This window comes from Eleutherodactylus coqui, chromosome 13 (genome assembly GCF_035609145.1).
Source record: "Eleutherodactylus coqui strain aEleCoq1 chromosome 13, aEleCoq1.hap1, whole genome shotgun sequence".
NCBI lineage: Eukaryota > Metazoa > Chordata > Amphibia > Anura > Eleutherodactylidae > Eleutherodactylus > Eleutherodactylus coqui.
In genome coordinates, this window is record NC_089849.1 from 15561438 (window position 1) to 15579995 (window position 18558).

The window sequence follows — 18558 nt, forward strand, 5'->3', positions numbered from 1 at the left end:
CAAGCTACAGTACCAGCCACAAGGATGAAACAATGTTATAAATGATGTTATGCTGTTGCAAATGTGCAATGCCCAGCATGTTGGGAGCGGTCAGGGCACGCTGGGAGTTGTAGTTTTGCAACAGATGGCAATTGGAGACCACAGCGCTGTAGTATCCGTATAAATGGCAGCACTGTAAAGTAGCGTCCTACCTGGAATTCATCTCGGCACATTTATTCTTCCTCAGCTCATCCAGCAGAGTCTTGTTCTCTTCCTTCAACATGTTAATCTCATTGGCTGCAAGAAGGGAAAAAACTTGTTAAAGTGCTGAACATGAAGCTGAACCCGCCTTCTGCGCCGTCACACTGGCACCAGCCATAACACCGAGGCTTCCATAGATTAGACATGCACCGAGACAGGCGGCACCAGAGAGAGCGGGGACGACGCATTTCACTTGGTGACTTTATTACTGTTGGGTCCACCCCACCAGGGTAGAGGGTCCCAATGCAGAGAAGGGTAGAGTAGAGTCTATCCAGGTCCGTCCTGCGGGGGGTTGAATGTTGAAACCCCAAGTGCTACAGGTGGCGCTACAGCAAGGCCCTCCTCTGCCAGGAACGGGGTTGACATAACAAGGACAGTTTCCTGGCCCAGTTTATCTTGACAATGTTTCCTACCGCAGCCCTGTAGCAATAAGCAAAGCAGGCGGTGGCGGGAAGCGAGGAGCCGATCCGACGTGCTGAGACAACAGTCGTGTTTATTACCAAACAACCTCATCCGGAATCCGGAGGCTCAGAGTCACTTAAACCGTTCCCAACAGATTAGGATAGAACTAAAGTCCCTTAAGCGCAGGTACCTGGTGCGCACGTAGCGCGATCGCTAACCCCGTTGTCCGGAGGCTAGAGGTGCTGACAAGTCTAGATGAGGTATAATTCATGGAGCACAGACGCGTCATTCCTTACATCCGGAGCAGTCTTCTCTTTATCAACTGGAGGTGCTCCAACTTCTTACAAGGCTCCCCCCTAGGACGAACCCCAAACTAATGGCCGAGTCAAAAGCCCTGAGACAGGAACCATCCGAACATCAGGACAATGCATCCGCTACACTGAGGGACTCAGACCCTCTTCTGGCACTGGCGTCACGTACTCTCCTCTGCCACTCAGAACATCCCCAATATCAATCAACTTTAACCAATGGACGGCAGCAAAGCAGCACATAAATAAAAACCACATATAAACCTTATCAACACAACTCTGTGCAAACCATCAGTGATCAACCTCTTTCCCAGAAGCGCTACCCTCTGCAAAACAGCAGGGCAGTTGCAAAAAAAATTGGTGGATGTAGCCACACAACTCCATCTTGGATCCCAGCAGAGGAGCAGGAGGCCGGAGGGCAGCAGAGCTTCATAGGAAGAAAGGCCAGCACAAAAGTTAAATTTTTGGTGCACATGCCAAAATTACAAATTTCGGTCTTTTACGCTGGACCTCAACAGTTTTTCAAAAAGTAGGTGGTGCCTAGCATTAGGAGGCGGGGCAGCGCACAGCCTGTCACGTTTACTATGATGTATGCCAGAAACTGGCAGATATAGCCAAAACTTACTCCCGTTGGGAGGCGATGTAGGGGTTTCCATCTCATGTGCAGAGGTACTAGCACGCCAGAGGAGATATGTATTAACCCCTTAATTTTTTACATATTATTAAATGTATTTTTTTTACCCATATGGCAGCAGGACATCATGGAAGACCGTTGGGGGACATTCACACTGTCATTTTTTTATAAAATTCTAGACTTTTTCCCTGTAGCTGCCGCACTCATTGGAGTCGCGTCCATGGGAGCCCCAGTTATAGGGAAAACAGCCCCCTATAGTGACATTGATTCGCCAAGTCCAACGCCGCCAGTAATCGTGTGATTGCCGGGTCCAATACAGGGAGCAGCACTTCCGCTTCCTCTGCTGACTACATGGCACTCCCTGAGCTCTATGGAAGCTGGAGGAGAGAAGATGGTCTTCTCATTCCTGTCTTCTCCTCCGGGGTCTCCAGCTGTTTGTGACACCCAAGATGAGATTTAAACCTATGCCATATATTTACAATGACGTGGGTTCAAATCCCGGTACCAAGCCCTGTATGCCTATGGTGCCAGTTTGGGAGCCTTGTGCCTCCTAATACATCTGTCACTCTGAGCCGTCACATAGTTTACTTACATAAGAAACGCCTCTCCAAGTAAATACGCCGCATTGCGGTAGAACCAGAAGCTCTATTTGCATCCCTGAATCTAATGCATCAAGATGTCTTGGTCCTATTTCTAGGTTCACTTAAAGACATTTCTATATCCTAGGACACAAACTTCACTTGATCCAATAGACAGATGATGTGTGAGTATAGGTAGCCATGTATAGGCAGATAATTGGCCAATGCTCCAACCTAAGAGGACTTGTCCAAGATTGGAAAAAAGCAGCCATGTTTTCCAAAGGCCTCATGTCCATTGGTGGGTCGGATTCTGCCCGCGGGAGCCCACAGCATGAGCTGACCCTGCCCGGGGCTGAGGACATTTTTTACCTGTCCGGATCTTCTTTCTTCTGCACTGCACAGTACTTTTTTTTAAACTCCTGGATGCGTGACACGTCTGCAGTCTGGGCCGCGGATCGGACAGCTTCCATTGACTTCAATGGATGCCGTCCGTGCGGGATCTGCACAAAAATGGAGCATGCTGCGATTTGTTTTCCGGACCAGAAGGTCTGCAAATGAAATCCGCAGCCTTTAATTAACTTCCGGACGCCCATGCATCCCAATGGGTGGCTTGATTTTCAGATCTCTCGCGTGGGTGTCCCACGTGGATTCTGCAAAATCCGCCTGTGGACATGAGGCCTAAACAGAGCACCCCACCTGTCCACAGGTTGTATGTGGTACTGCATCTCATACTCATTCAGTTTAAGGGAGCCAAACTGTGATACCACATACAACCTGTGGACAGGTTTAACACGGTTTGGGGAAGAAAGCAGCCATGCTTTACTAATTCTGGACAACCCCCTTTAAGCTCTAGTGTCTCCCACCTAGAGGACTTGATATTCTAATCATCCAGTGAGGCAAAAAAATGAGAACTGCATAAAACATTAAACAACCAATGTGGATTATTTTCCCATGATACAACCTCTTAATACATAGTAACAGTGTGTAAGGCTGTCTATCCAGTTCAGACTATTACCCTCATGGCTGATCCAGAGGATGGAAACAAAAACCCAATGAGGTGGAAGACAATTTTTACCATTTTAGTGGGAAAAATTCCTTCCTGAATCCAAAACATGTAACATTGTATCACTCAAGAAAGGCGTCCAGGCCCCTCCTACACTCTTTTATCGAGTTCACCATCACCACGTCCTCAAGGAGAGAGTTCCATAGTCTCACTGCTCTTACAGTAAAGAACCCCCTTCTACGTCGGTGTAGAAACCTTCTCTCCTCTAGATGTAGAGGGCGCCCCCTTGTTACAGTCCTGGGTATAAATAGATGATGGGAGAGATCTCTGTACTGACCCTGATATATTATACATGGTTATTAGAGCGCCCCCTTGTCACAGTTCTGGGTATAAATAAATGATGGGAGAGATCTCTGTACTGACCCCTGATATATCTATACATAGCTGTTAGAGCGCCCCCTTGTTACAGTCCTGGGTATAATAGATGATGGGAGAGATCTCTGTATTGTCCCCTGATATAGCTATACATAGCTGTTAGAGCGCCCCCTTGTTACAGTCCTGGGTATAAGTAAATGATGGGAGAGATCTTTGTGCTTACTATATTTATAACCCCAACGTTGATAACCTCTCTGGGTATTGTAGTCCGCCCATTCCATTCATTACATTAGTTGCCGCCTTTGTACCTGCTCAAGCTCTGATTTGTCCTTGAGTACCGGTGCCCAAAACTGTCCACAATATTCCTTGTGTGGTCGGATCAGTGACTTGTAAAGAGGAAGAACAATGTTCTCATCATTCGCCCCTAGACCTCTTCTGATGCACCCCATGATCCTATTTGCCTTGGCAGCAGCTGCCTGACACTGGTTGCTCCAGTTAACTTTACGAGAGTCCAAAACATACAAAAGAATAAACTCCGAGCGCTCAGATTCTACTCACTTAGAGACGAGATCTGCTGAAGATTGTGGAAGTAACAGTTTTCATATTCTTGTTGCTTCTTCTTGGCTAGTTCTTGAGTCACCGTGCAGCGGTCACAGAGACCAGCCCTCAGCCTGAAGAATGGGAGCAGAATAGGTGAAATCTGATGCCAAACCATAATAAGTAGGTCTCTTTATTTCTATATAAAAGTGGATCTGCAGAGAGCATCGAGGACAAGGAAGCCCAATAGTGATGGAAGATGAACAAACAGTAAACTCACCTGTTTTCAAGCACCTTAATATTTTCATTCAGCACTTTTTGCTGTTCCCTTAGTAAGTGGTTCTTAGAAAAGAGTTCCTCAATTCTCTGTGAGTCACTGAAATCAAGCAAAAAGTCAATTCAGCTGGGTGGACTGTTAATGTAGCAGCATTGTATACATATACACTCAATAGCCACTTTACTAGAGCGACGGCCCTCTCAGAATTCCCTGTATGGTAATTCTCCCAGTGACCCCGGAGCATAAAATCACGTGACAAGTTTTTCTGTGGATCATTTTCAGTGTAAATCCACATTAGTTGGGGGTCTCCAGCGATCTGAGCGACTTCCAACAAGGCCCAGTCATCAGTGCTGGACTAGCCGGGGCCGGGATGTCACTGCCAACGGTGGGGGGTTTTCTCATGTAACATTATGGAGGGTATACAGAGAGAGGTGTGATAAGGCAGAACATGCAGCGGAAGGGGATCCTGTGGATGGAAACTTCCTGTCACCAAATGGGTCAGGAGGATGTCAAGAATCGTTCTGATGAATAGGCACTGCACAGTCAAGAGCAGCCGAATACAATTCTGGTGCTCCAACTAACATGTCTAAATGCACAACTTGTTGCTTCTAAGCAGGGGTGCGCTACAAAGCAGACGACTAGTTCCCACTCCATAAAGGTGAGACTCAAATGAGTGCAAAAGTTGCAACACTGAGCAGTGGAAAACCATTGTGGATCCAGATTTCTGTTGCTGATGGGAGGTCAGATTTTGGTACAAGCAGCATGAATCGATGACCCCTTCCTGTCAGCTGGTCAGAACAAGTAAATAACTTTTATCTAATTTGTAGCAACTACAAGAAGCTTCCTGTTCACATGGGCCAATATTCTTGCAGAACGATTTCAGCACCTGGTGGAATTAATGCTAAGATTAATATCTGGAGTACTGAAGACCAAAGAAGGTCCAGCGTGCTAGTAGATGAGGTTATCTAATAAAGTGTCCATCTGTCCTGTTTATCATTATCATTCTGTTCTTTCTAACATTAAACAAGTCACTTTTATTTTCAGGCAAGATCATTTTACTCTTTATGTAGCCAAACCGTTTTAGGAACCGTAATGGGAGAAAACAACATGCCTGCAGTGCTCTTTTCTTCAGATAGAGGGAGCAGGAGGGTTGCAAGAAGTCTCAAATGTTTTACAGTTTATTTACATAGATCGTAATAGTGTCCTCCATAAAAATATCATTGGGACCTCATAAATACTGATGTAGGATGGCTTTTACAACTGCCAAAAAAGGTACCAAACAGTTTTCTATTTGATGGTAGAGAGCCGTAGTGGGTTAGAGTCTCACTCACCGACATTTCTCCATTGTTAATTCTGTGAGCTTTGCTTGCATACCTGAAACAGAAGACATAGTTATTAACTGTTAGGTAGTAGTCCAAGTAAAACTAGCAAACAGGAGTTGGCTGTAGACCTAACAATACAATCTTGATGCAAAGAGATAAATTAACATTTTTTTCCTAATTATTTATAGCTATGCAAATTATTTGGCATCTGAACAATCATTGATCCCCCAGTATAGTATATGTGTTTTCATATTGAAATCCTGTTAGTGATCATCTAATATACACTGAATTATCATGCATTAGGAACATCTTATGATCAGTAATGCGGTACCACGTGCATCACGATCGGCTCTCAGATAATGTGTTGACCCTTCCTCTGCACAGCAGAAGGCAACATTTGGCAGTTGTGGGTAAATGTGGTGACTTGAGTAACCTTGACCACGGTAGTTTGTTGGTGCCCGAAGGTGTGGGGTCAGTATTTCTGAAAGAGTTGCACTTGCTGGCTGTTCCTGAACCAAAGTATCAAGAGTGTACCAAGACTGGTTTAACCATGCACAGTTATCTGATAGAGGATCACAGAAGATGACAAATTTCTGCAATGCCCATGCAGCATATTTTGTGTCAACTGGGGTTCAATAGCTGAAGACCGACAAGGGTGCCTCTGCTGACCCCACATCAAGACCAACAGCGCCTTGCATGGACCTAGAAAAAACATCAATGGACCTTGGACACATGGCAGAAAGTCATCTGGAGTGATGAGTCCCATTTCCTGCTGATCCATATGGATGGCTGGATCCACATCTGGCATAAACCTTTTGAAGGTGTATCCCATGGGTTCAATAGGCTGATGGTGGTGGTGTCATGGTCTGGGTAGTGTTATCATGGCATGGGCAAGGATAGTAGGTCATCATACTACAATCCTTGAATGATGAACACTACAGGGGCCTGTCAGCTGGCCATCTGTACTCATATCTTCAGGAAGTCTTTCATGACCACAGTGCCATTGTTCAACATGGCAATGTTCTATGTCATTAAGCATGGATAACCAGGGAGTAGTTGAACAAACATGACAAGGCATTATCCACATTGCCTTGGCCACCAAACTCACCAGACTGTATACTCATTGCAGCAGACATTGGTTGAGTTTGCCACCTTGTGGAATCCGTTCCACAACTTCTGAAAGCCGTGATCGCCCAAGAAAAGGTGGACCAGCCCGTTATTGAGTAGGTGTTCCTAAAGCAGTGATCATTTAGTATACAATACGTCAATGACACAATAACTACAAATGATCAGTCAAAATTTTTGAAACACATCCAAAAACATTCCAATGGATTTTGATTGATAAGTCCTGATTTTCTTCACTGATGGCCATACCATGTACAGAGTACTGACCGTGACTATTTCTAGACTGGTCAATTGGTCGTCCATATTGTAATTTTATAATAGTAATTCCGTAAAACTTTGTCTGGACAGACAGCACTGATTATGGATGCTGCAAGACAAGCAAGTAGACATTGTACATGTGGAATTCTTTAGCAGATTTTCTTGCTTGTTTATCAAAGGAGTGGTTAATAATTAGAGTAACAGCATTGTTACTGCAAGCCAGAGAGATGGCGTGACCTTTAAAGAGCATATTACATGTCGATAATTGAAACACACCTTACTCCATCCATTAGGAAGATTATCATTAGACATAGTAAGGCTCTATTCGCACTAGTCATGCTCTTTCCATCAGGGGGTTCTGATTTTTTTTAATGTCAAGAGTCCAGTAGCCTGCAGCCTTACCGTCAGAAATACTGGAACTCCATAATGGGATCCATTAGAATTGTTGGGATATATTAAGAATAGGATCTATCATAGCTATTCGGAACACCATATGCATGTTACCTGAAGAAAAGCGCATTCCAGGCGTATTTTTTGCCCCCATTGCGGTTCCTAGAAATATTTAGTTACAGAAAGAGTATGATGCTTCATGATTAAGAAACATTGATCCACGTTTTTTTATGGGAAATTGCAGTGTCCGTTAGGATGATCACAGAAAGGTGGGCAACTCATTGATGCTTATGGTCAGTGAGATATCTGCCCATCCATAGACCCACCAGAGTAGTGAGCATCGTATGCACTCTTTGATATTCATTGCAAGGAGATCTCCCAATACTAAAGTGTCTGAAGCTGCTAAAAATGTTATTTGGGAGATTTGGAAATTTGGTATCTGCCTGGGCTGCCGTGGGCCCACTGAAGTAATGTATTCACAGGACCACTTTCCATCTACTATCTATAGGACCTTAACGACATATCACCAATAAAGTCTAATACAAGGTGTGTAATTGAATTCCTCCATACAGAAAAAGTAACACATATTGACATTCATCAATGCTTGCTGAACGTTTATGGAGACCAAACAGTGAGGTGGTGCATTACAACAGTGGCAACAGCAGCATGAAGGACAAGCCATGTTCTGGATGCCATGCACAGCAATCACATCACAAAGCGAAGGGTGTCTCCATCAGCTGGATTATGACCAGGGAACTGTGTGAGGATCTGAATATCGGCTCCAATGTTTTGGAAGCAATCATTCTCTGATCTGCGTGGATGTACTGATGGAGACGCTCTCCATTTCATGGTGTGACAACTGTGCATGGCCGTCTGGAACGTGGCTTGTTTTTCATGCCGCTGTTGCGACTGTTGAAATGCACCTTCCGCCACTTCACTGTGCCAACAGTCTTCCTAAAAGTTCATCAAGTGTCAATGAAGGTCAGTGGGTGCGATTTTTTTTTTCTGCATGGAAGACTTCAGTTACACGCCTTTATTTTATACGCACTTTCATGTCAAACACCATTTTGTCACACTGTCCCTCTGCGACCAAATTTACTAGATATTGGCGTCAAGGTTCAAACTCTATCGCCATTCCAGTAACATCCACTTCTGAGCCTGTGTGCCAATATAGTAAGATAGGAGGCATTTGTTTTGGAGCGACCCTCTTATGGTACTTGTGAATCACCCAGACTCTAGTAGCGAGGGATCGCCTATGAGTAGTGTTGCTCGTCATGATTGGCCGAGCAATTAAATTGGGCCGATTTTTAGCAAACATTGTGTGTGTGATCTTCTATGAATATGGCTCAGTTGTTACAAGGACTTTAAATAATTCCATCCACATGTTGCCCCTGGTCACTGCAAAGCAGCAGTGCTAACAAAAAGTGAGCCACCACACCCGTCCTTACTGCTCAGGAGGAGGAGAAGAACAGGAAGAATAAACACAAAGCGAATATAAAAACAACATGCAGATGTTGCCCTTGGACATATTTTAGCCTGCAACTCCAGCACTGCAAGGCATCAGTGCTAACAACTGAGCCACCACACTTCCTCTACCTTCCCCAGAGGAGGAGAAGATGGAGAAGAGCTAAATAATAAACACAAAGAGAACATACAAACTTCATGCAGACGTCGTCAATAATCAACCATGAGCCTAGAACCACAGTGCTTGCCACTAAGCTACCAAGCTGCTTTATTTCTTTGCCTCCTTCTCCTCCTTATCACTCTCCTTTTCCTTTTCTCATTCCTCTCTTCTTACTCTGACCGCTATTATGGAGTTGGGAAGGAATTTTTTTCCCCCATAGTGAAAGTAAATTGACTTTCGCCCACTGTTTTTTTTTTGCCTTCCTCTGGATCATAGTAACATAGTATGTAAGGCCGAATGAAGACAATGTCCATCTAGTCCAGCCTGTCTATCCTACTGTGTTGATCCAGAGGAAGGCAAAAAAAAACCAAGGCCAGAAGCCAATTAGCCCTTTTGGGGATCAACAGCGGGTTGGGGGGTTCGAACAAGCTGAACTGGATGGACATTTTCAGCCTAGCATACTATGTTACTATGTTCTTCTCTTTCCCCATTGGAGGAGGAGGAAAAAAGAGGAAGGATAAGGGGAAGGAAGAGCAAAAAGAAGGAAGAACAAGCATGGTAACACCATCGTTAGCACTGTTGCTTTGCAATGCAGGTGTCCTAGGTTCAAATTTGTCCAAGGGCAAGATCTGCATGGAGTTCATTTTATGTTCTCCTTGTGTTTCTTTTTCTCCTCCTCCACAGAAGGCAGTCCAATCCTGGTGGCTCAGTTGTTAGCACTGTTGCTTTGTAGTATCGGAGTTGTAGGTTCACATTTGACTAAGGATGACATCTAGATGTGTTTTTTGTTTTTTCTCTCCCTCGCAATTTTTACTCCCAGTGATTCCAATGGGATTTAAAATCCACTGTCCTAATTCACGATATTTTTTTTAATCGCTTAACACCATGTATAAAGTCGCCTCCAAATAGGGTTGTCTTCTGCTGGACCTTTTGGAGGAGCTTAGACATAATGTAGATGGCCATGGTGGAGAGTGTTATTTTCCGATCTAAACAAGTGAATTGCTTTGTGGTTGTTCTGTCGGATCTGCTAATACCCGTTGACGGGGCGGGTTTAGGAACACAACCGTTCCCTTTACAAAGCCTGTGAACATTTGCAGTGATCACTTGATTTTTCCTGTTTCTAATCCGAGCAGTCATGTGTTAGGCAGATTATAAACCTCCGGTGTTTGAAGCTCTCTGCCACACACATTGCTAAATGTCTGCTCATTACTGGGAAAATATTCTATGCCTTAACGACTGGAGACACGTGACAAACCTGTCTGTCGGGTTTCGGGCTTTTTACACAATTCCATCAGCTATTTGCACTTCAACTTATACTGTGTTTGTGTTCTAAGAAAATGTGGCATTCAGAAGTCAAGGAAACTTGTTAAATTCCATGTACCTGGCCTTGATTAAACATCTGCTTGCTCATCACAGATGATATTGGGTGAAAGGGATTATGTCACGTATTACCTGAAACCAACAAGACTATGGACGGACAGTGAAATAAGAGGAAGCGCCATGGTCTTCTTTAAACTGCCCTAACAAGACCCTGGTCAAGCTGGAAAAGACGGTTTGACCTGAAAGATGTGTCTGGAGCCCTACAGCAGGGATATCCTGAATAGATACGGGGGGCAAGTGGGTAAAAGTACCACCACAGAATGCCAACCTCTCATCAGATGACCAGTGTCCAAACTATTTCCTAGAATGCAAAGAGATCTAGATGGTCCTAGATTGGAAATAGATGCATAATAGATGTTCCACATGGAATGAAATGTGTGAGTTTTCAAATATCTATAATGTTCTAGATAATACATTCAATAGCTGCCTGGTTCTAGAATGGGAAAGTCCCGTAAAGCTTGAGGTGAGACATCAAACGTTTCATAGATCTATAACATTTTACTTGATACATTCTGAAAAGTACTGCCAGGTTCTAGAGTGGGAAAGCCCTGTAAGTATTTAGGTGAAGCAAAGTTTCAACAATCTCTAATATTCTAGATCATACATTCTGAATAAGAGCTGCCTGGTTCTAGAACAGGACATCTCTGGAAGGTTGTAGATAAGACATCAATGGTCTCAAAGATCTACAAGGTTCTAGATTATTTATTCTGAATAAGAGCAGCCTGGTTCTAGAACAGGAAAGCCCTGTAAGATCTTAGATGAGATATCAAATGTTTCAACAATCTATAATGTTCTAGAACATACATGCCGATTAAGAGCTGTCTGTTTCTACAACAGGAAAGCCCTAAATGGGTTTAAGTGAAACATTGAAGGTTTCCGAGATCCATAATGTTCTAGATTATAAATTCTGAACTAGAAGTGCCTGGTTCTAGAGCAGGAGATCCCTCTAAGATGTAGATGTAACACTAAAGATTTCAGCAATCCATAATGTTCTAGATGATACATTCTGAACTGCCTGATTTTAGATAGGGAAAGCTGTATAACATGTAAAGGAAACATTAAAGGTTTAAGCAATCTATGGATTAGATGATACATTCTGAACAAGAGCTGCTGATCCTAGAACAGGAGAGCCCTGCAAAAGCTTGCAACACTCTATAATGTTCTAGATAATGCATTCTGAATAAGAGTTGCCTAATTCTAGAGCAGGAAAATGTAGTCTAGACTGAAAATCACTGCAAGAGTTTAGATTAAACATCAAAGGTTTCAAAGATCTACAATGTTCTAGATTACACATTGAGCAAAATCAGCCAGGCTCTAAAGCAAAAAAAAAACAAAAAACAAGAGTCGAGACTGTAAAAAAGTGATAATGATAATGAATCGTCTATGGTTCACGAACTCTGGTGATTTGTTTACAGGCTGCAGGCCTGCCTGTTTACGGAACACCACAGGCTCCTGCAGCCAATGACAGAGCTGAGTGCTCGATCGCTGCGCTCTGTTATTGGCTGCAGCAGCCTGTGATGTCCCAGACATAGCCTGGGGCAGCCAGTAAACGTGATGTCAGAAGGGAACCCAGAGATGAGCGCGGGACACAGCAGGGAGCCAGGAGAGGCGAGTATATGCCAGTCATTTTACTGCATAGAGAACAGGGTTTTAACCAAAAAAAAAAGAACTACTCAGACAACAACCTCTTATATTTTTTTGAACAGTTCGCTTAAATAATAAAATGATGCAACTCTAATATATATATTTTTTTTCAATCTCTATGCTTGCTGTCTGTGAATGGGAACATTCTGGAATTTTGTGTTTGAACAAGCTGGTGAGCTAGGCTATGGCAGCAACAGTATATATTATTCTAGCTATAACAGGGCATCTGCAGCCAGATGAATTCACTCATTGGCACAAATTTTAGGGCTCTTTTACACGAGGCAACCTGTTTTTACATAGGAACGATTATTGCTCAGTCAATGCAAGTGAAGCAGGCAAGGGATCGTTCCAGCCCGCTCGCCTCCATTCACAGTAAACAGGCAGTTGTTCATAATGATACTGCCTGTTCACACGGGCCGATCCGTTGGTCAGTTTTTTGCATGCAGAAACTGAGTGATGCATGAGGAGCGAGCTAATTCTTGAACGTCATTCATTCAGGACATGCATTTACACTGAATGATAATCGTTCACATTCCCGCTGGATATGGGAATCTGAATGACTTATTGGCCCGTATAGAAGGGCTCTTACTCTACAACATATTTCATACCCTCTTATTTCCCTGCATTGTATTCAGTAGTACTAAGAATACCTGCAGAGAAGTAGTAATGCACATAGGACTGATTAAAACCCAGCATTAGAGATGAGCGAGCGTACTCACTAAGGCAAACTACTCAAGCGAGTAGTGCCTTATGTGAGTACCTGCCCGCTCGTCTCAAAAGATTCGGGTGCCGACGGGGGGCGGGGAGCAGCGGGGAGAGCGGCACCCGAATCGGGGGAGAGCGGCACCCACTACCCCCTGCTCACTCCCGCAACTCACCTCTCTCCCCCGCGGGACCCGAATCTTTTGAGATGAGCGGGCAGGTACTCGCATAAGGCACTACTCGCTCATCTCTACCCAGCATGCTTCACAGCAGCTTTTCATCTCTTGAATCCATTGTATTAGGGATATCATAAGGACTACTGTGAGGCATCTTTAAGACTTATTCCTCTGTGTGAAGTGTTGACAAGAGTCACACTAATCAGAAATATATGTAAGATTTTAGAACACAACGCGTTTCATTCCAGCCTTCCTCCTTTTAGTCTATTGTACTAAGAATAGCAGAAGGACGACCTTTGAGACATCTTGGAGTCTTATTCAAAGCCTTTACACCAAGCAGTAACACACAGACCATATTACACAATGCATCACACTCAAGACAGGAAAGAGGCATTCAACAGCGTCCGAAGAGCGATCGCATGGACCAGGCTGATGTGAAAACGCCACCCTGATTCCACTTCCTGATTGCAACCAGCGGGCTGTAAAAATCACATTTTTTAACTGCAACTGAGCTCCTGACGGCCCAATGTCCACGGGCGGATTTAAATTGTGTCCTGTGCGCATGATCCGCAGTTCAAGCCGCCCGTAGGGAGACATGGGCGTCCGCAACTGAATTAAACCATGTGGATTTGATTTGCGGAAATCAAATCGCAACATGCTCCATTTCAGCGCGCTTCCCACAATGGAAGTCAATGGCAGCCGTCCGATCCGTGGCCCGCCCGCAGGAAAGTAGGAGTTTGAAAAAAATGCCTCTACTGTGCATGTGCGGCAGCAGGGTCCTCGGCTGCGGGCAGGGTCAGATTCGGCTGCGGGCTCCCACAGGCAGAGTCCGACCCACCTGTGGACATGAGGCCAGACTCTCTTTACTATTAGAGGATGGAAACATTTTTGTTTAGAACTATAGAACTTCTCCCAGCTGAGAATTTGATACAATTGTATCCGGTGTAGATCCAAACTGATACATTGTATCAAGTGAATGTCAAATGTAATAAACTATCAGAACAGGAGAGAGATTAAGGCCGCCTGCAGACGGGTGGGTGGGATCCCACGCCTGCAGGGACCAGCGGGTACTCACCCGCACCCGCCTGCTCCAGCTGTTTGATGTGCCGGCTTGCCGCGCAGCCGGCGCATGCGCAGACCAGAGCCAGCGGCGGGTGAGTGACATTTCTGTGCAGGGCTCTGCGAGCGCCGCACAGAAATAGAGCATGCCGCGATTTGTTTGCTGCGCGAGATTTCAGGTGGCCAAACCGCCGCCGTCTGCATAGGATTGCGTTTGTTAACGCAATCCTATGCAGGCTTTCAGCGGCAGAAATTCCGCTGGAAATCCCGCCGCGGAATATCCGCTCGTGTGCAGGCGGCCTAAGGCTGCATGTCCACAGGCGTGTTTCTGCTGGCGAATCACGCTGTCTGAGGCTTTCCATAGCGTTGCTTTGGAAAGCACAGCCGCGGCGTCCACGAGCGGATAATCATAGCGTTTCTCCACTCGCGGGATTCATATCGCAGCATGCTGTGATTTGCCGCGATTCTCCATCTGTCAGAGCAGAGAACCGTCAGCTGTCTCCTGCTTTCCGGCGGCGGCTGCCGCGGTTGGGATCTGCCACGGGATATCGCTACGCCCGTGGACAGGCAGCCTAATGCTCTTGATGTGTTTTGCTCACAGAGGATTGTCTAGACTGGATACAATTGTAGCAAACTCTCATCTATGGGAAGTATAAGATTTCTACATTCACTGGCAGCAAGCAGAGAGCCTAATAAACATACGCTCCACTATGATAACCGAGTGCTTAAAGCTACAGTAACACCATGCTTCAGGCGGCATGCGACTGAGTAGTGAGGCAAGTCTATTCATGAGGCATTCTCCTCCGACCTGTCTACTCGCACCGCAGAACAATGCGGTCTCATCACCGGCCTTACTCGTTTAACCATTATAGTCCCGCGCATTTTGTCTTTCCCAGGACATTTTTCTCAGGGTGCTCCAACATGTCTCATCCTGTCCTTGGAAGACAAGACGAATCATTACTCCTGCCTGTGGCCACAGAGACGACTCTGGAAGTGGTGAATGAAGTTGTAAGATACGATTAGCGAAGATTATACAATATAATGTAATACGGGAAAGAACATTATTAAAGGTTTTTTTCCCCACTATGGACATTGGTGCCTCATCCAGAGGATAGGCGATACATGTCAGATGACTGGGGGTCCAACGATAGAGACTGGCACCCCATATGAATGGAATGACACTGCGTATGCTCAACTACTAGGCCATTCATTTCTATGGGACAGAAGGAGATAGCTGAGCACATTGATCTCCCTCCATCCCATAGAAGTGAATGGAGCAGCCGTCAAGCATACACACTGTCATTCCATTCCTATGGGGCATTCAGGTATGCCAGTCTCAGGAGTGCTGGGGGGCTCCAGTGGTGAGACCCCCAGTGATCAGACATTTAACATTTGTTCTGAGAATAGGGAATAATGTTTTTAACCCCTTCCCGCCCCTGGCTGGGAAGCAGTTTCCTCCCAAGAGCATATACTTATGTCCCATGGATGGCATGGACTCAGAGGCCGAGTCTGTGCCATCTTCAGCGAAAGATGCCTGTGATTGACAGCCAGGCTCCTGCAGCAACAGCAGGGATAGGTGAAAACATACAGTCTTGCTGTTAACCCTTTGCATGCTGCAATCAATGTTGATCATGGAATGTAACGGGTCCACAAAGTGAGGGCACTCTATCTGTGACGTCATCAGCCCTCCGCTATGTAATTGTGGGGGGATGATGGGTTTACATGGCAACCGAACACCAGACAATGGCGTACAAGTTTGCCACTGCCAATGATCACTATAATTAGCGATGATACATTGCAGTATAGGATGTATTATCATAGTGATCACAGGATTGCACGTTCAAGTCACCTACAGGGACATAAAAAAATGTTTAAAAAAATATGTAAAAAATAGTAATAAGACTTGTTTGTGCACTTTCCTCTCTTTGTTGAAAAAAAAAACACATTTGGTTTAGTCACATCCGTAACGATCCATACAATAAATTAAACACAGCAAAAGCTGTAAAAAAACTACAAAAATGGAGCCAAAATACTGTTTTTTTAATTCACTTGGCCTCCCATAAAATAGAATAAAAGTGATCAAAAAAGCCCTACGTACCCCAAAACGGTACCAACAAAAAGTACAGCTCGTCTCGCAAAAAACAAGCCCCCACAGAGCTCCGTCCATGGAAAAATAAAAGTTATGTAACGTTGAACACAGCAAAGCAAAAAAAGAGTTTTTATTAAAAGGGTTTAATTTTACATTATATGTACCCAAAAATGGCAATGAAAACTACAGCTGGCCATGTAGAAAACAAGCCCTCATACGGCCACAGCGAAGGAAAATAAAAAGTTATGGCTTTTGAAAACTGGGGATGAAAATTCCCCCAAAAACTGCCATGTTCTTAGAGCCAAAATAGGACATGTCACTAAAGGGTTAAAGGGGTTTTCCAGGGAGAATATTACTGATGAGCTATCCTCAGGATGGGTCATCAATAGTTGATCGGCTGGGGTCCGTCATTGAAATCAACATGAGCTGTGCCTGCAGTTACAAGCGCCGGCCACTACACAGAGGTTGGAGCAGAGACTTCTGCTCTGACCTCTGTGTATTTGCGGTGCTGACAGCATGCGCCTGCTCAGCTGATCAGTCGGACCGCAGCCAATCAACTATTGATGACCTAGTCTGAGGATAGCTCATCAGTAGTATTCTCCTTGGAAAACCCCTTTAATTGGAGAACCCCTTTAAAAACAATATTGGAAAATTGCTCCACCTTAGGCCCCAGCACACTGGCATTTTCTATAGGATAAAGACCTATATTATTCATTGTGACATCACAGAGTTCTTTCAAGCAGACACAGACGGTGTGAAAGAACTCATCACATGTATTCTTCGGATCTGTTTATGGATTAGACTCCCCCATTAAAGTCAATGAGGCTAGACGAACGGCCCTCCTTGTGCCACCCTTGTGCAGTCTGTGTGAAGTCCGTTTTTCTTGAGATATGCACACGAAAAAAAGGAATTGGGACTGTTTCATTAGTTTTGGCTTCAGGCATGAAAAATGGATGACACATAGAAGTAAAGCTACTGACACGGAACGGCACATGTATGAAAATATGACATTTTCTGCCGATGAAACATGGACAATTTTTTAACACAAGTGTGCATCAAGTCTTATAAAGTAAGGGCCATCTAGTAATAGATCTCTAGTTATGCGATCGCCTTATGATTGGTGGGAGTCCAACCCCCACCAATCATGAGAATATATGGATTGCAGCACTACATCCTCCTTTAAAGCTGCATTGAAAGGAACGGGGTCGGCTGCAGTTTCCGCACAGCGGGGGCATCACTATGCATAGGAAAACACTGAATCTGTACTGCAGCCCCTCCATTCTCAGGATCGATGGGAGTTCCAAAGCTCGGACCCCCACCAATCATAAAGCGATGGCATATCCTAGCTACATGCAACTACTAGAGTTCAGCGAACATACTCTGCCAAGCTTAATGCTCATTCGAGTGTTAGCGTACTCGATGGTGCTCGTTACTGGAACGAGCATCAAATCGTGTTCGACCCCGCCCCAGTGAGGGAGAGAGGGGGAGAGAGGAGAGAGAGAGAGGGGGGAGAGAGGGGGGGGGAGAGAGAGGGGAGAGAGAGAGGGGGGGAGAGAGAGAGGGGGGGAGAGAGAGGGGGGGAGAGAGAGGGGAGAGAGAGAGGGGAGAGAGAGGGGGGAGAGAGAGGGGGGAGAGAAAGGGGGGGAGAGAGGGAGAGAGGGAGAGAGAGAGAGAGAGAGAGAGAGGGAGGAGAGAGAGAGGGAGGAGAGAGAGAGGGGGGAGAGAGAGGGGGGAGAGAGAGGGGGGGGAGAGGGGGGAGAGAGAGGGGGGGGAGAGGGGGGAGAGAGGGGGGGAGAGGGGGGGGGGAGAGAGGGGGGAGAGAGGGGGGGGGAGAGGGGGGGGGAGAGGGGGGGGGAGAGGGGGGGGAGAGGGGGGGGGGAGAGAGAACAACACATTGCTGCAGCATCATCATACTATGGACACAACATGGAAACACATAGTCTGCAGGGACGCTGCAAAAGCAAAAATGGTACATTTTTCATGCAGTCCACTTGCAACGTTGCTTCATTTTCTATGTGAGCCGCAGTGGAGCATACACATTGGTTGCAAAGTCTACATACCCTTTAAAGAATAACTTGCTAACAGCATTAGCATCAGAGCTGTTCCCTATAGTCGCAGAAGCTAATAGTAGCTTGCGGGACTGGCGGACCATGTGATGTTTGTTACAGGAGTGAGCCGTGATCACCAGATTCCCAGGCAGGTTATATATATGTAGCCTCACCTACTACTTCCTTGTCATGGATCTCCTTCAGTCTGTGCAGAGCTTCGGTAAAGCTTTCGTTTGCCATACTGCCACTTGCGCGTGTCGCACTTTTCGTACACTGATTCTGGGTTATAACCATTCAGTTGTTGCCCTTAGAACAGAAGAAGATAAATAAAGTTATTTAGATGTTCCCCAACTGCTGACTTGGGGTCTCCTTTAGCTTATAAGCATC

At 45.3% G+C, this 18558-nt stretch overlaps 1 protein-coding gene across 1 annotated transcript in view; it reads right to left on the reverse strand.

The window, feature by feature from the left end:
- The window catches only part of RBBP8NL (RBBP8 N-terminal like), a 48946-nt gene that overhangs the window by 19585 nt on the left and 10803 nt on the right, over nt 1–18558 (reverse strand). The window contains exons 2-6 of the mRNA XM_066586198.1: nt 18345–18477; nt 5686–5728; nt 4358–4453; nt 4099–4211; nt 192–276 (exon numbers count right to left, since the gene is read on the reverse strand). Of these exons, the coding sequence (XP_066442295.1) occupies nt 192–276; nt 4099–4211; nt 4358–4453; nt 5686–5728; nt 18345–18465 (458 nt within the window). The 5' untranslated portion in view covers nt 18466–18477. The remainder of the gene's footprint in view (nt 1–191; nt 277–4098; nt 4212–4357; nt 4454–5685; nt 5729–18344; nt 18478–18558) is intronic.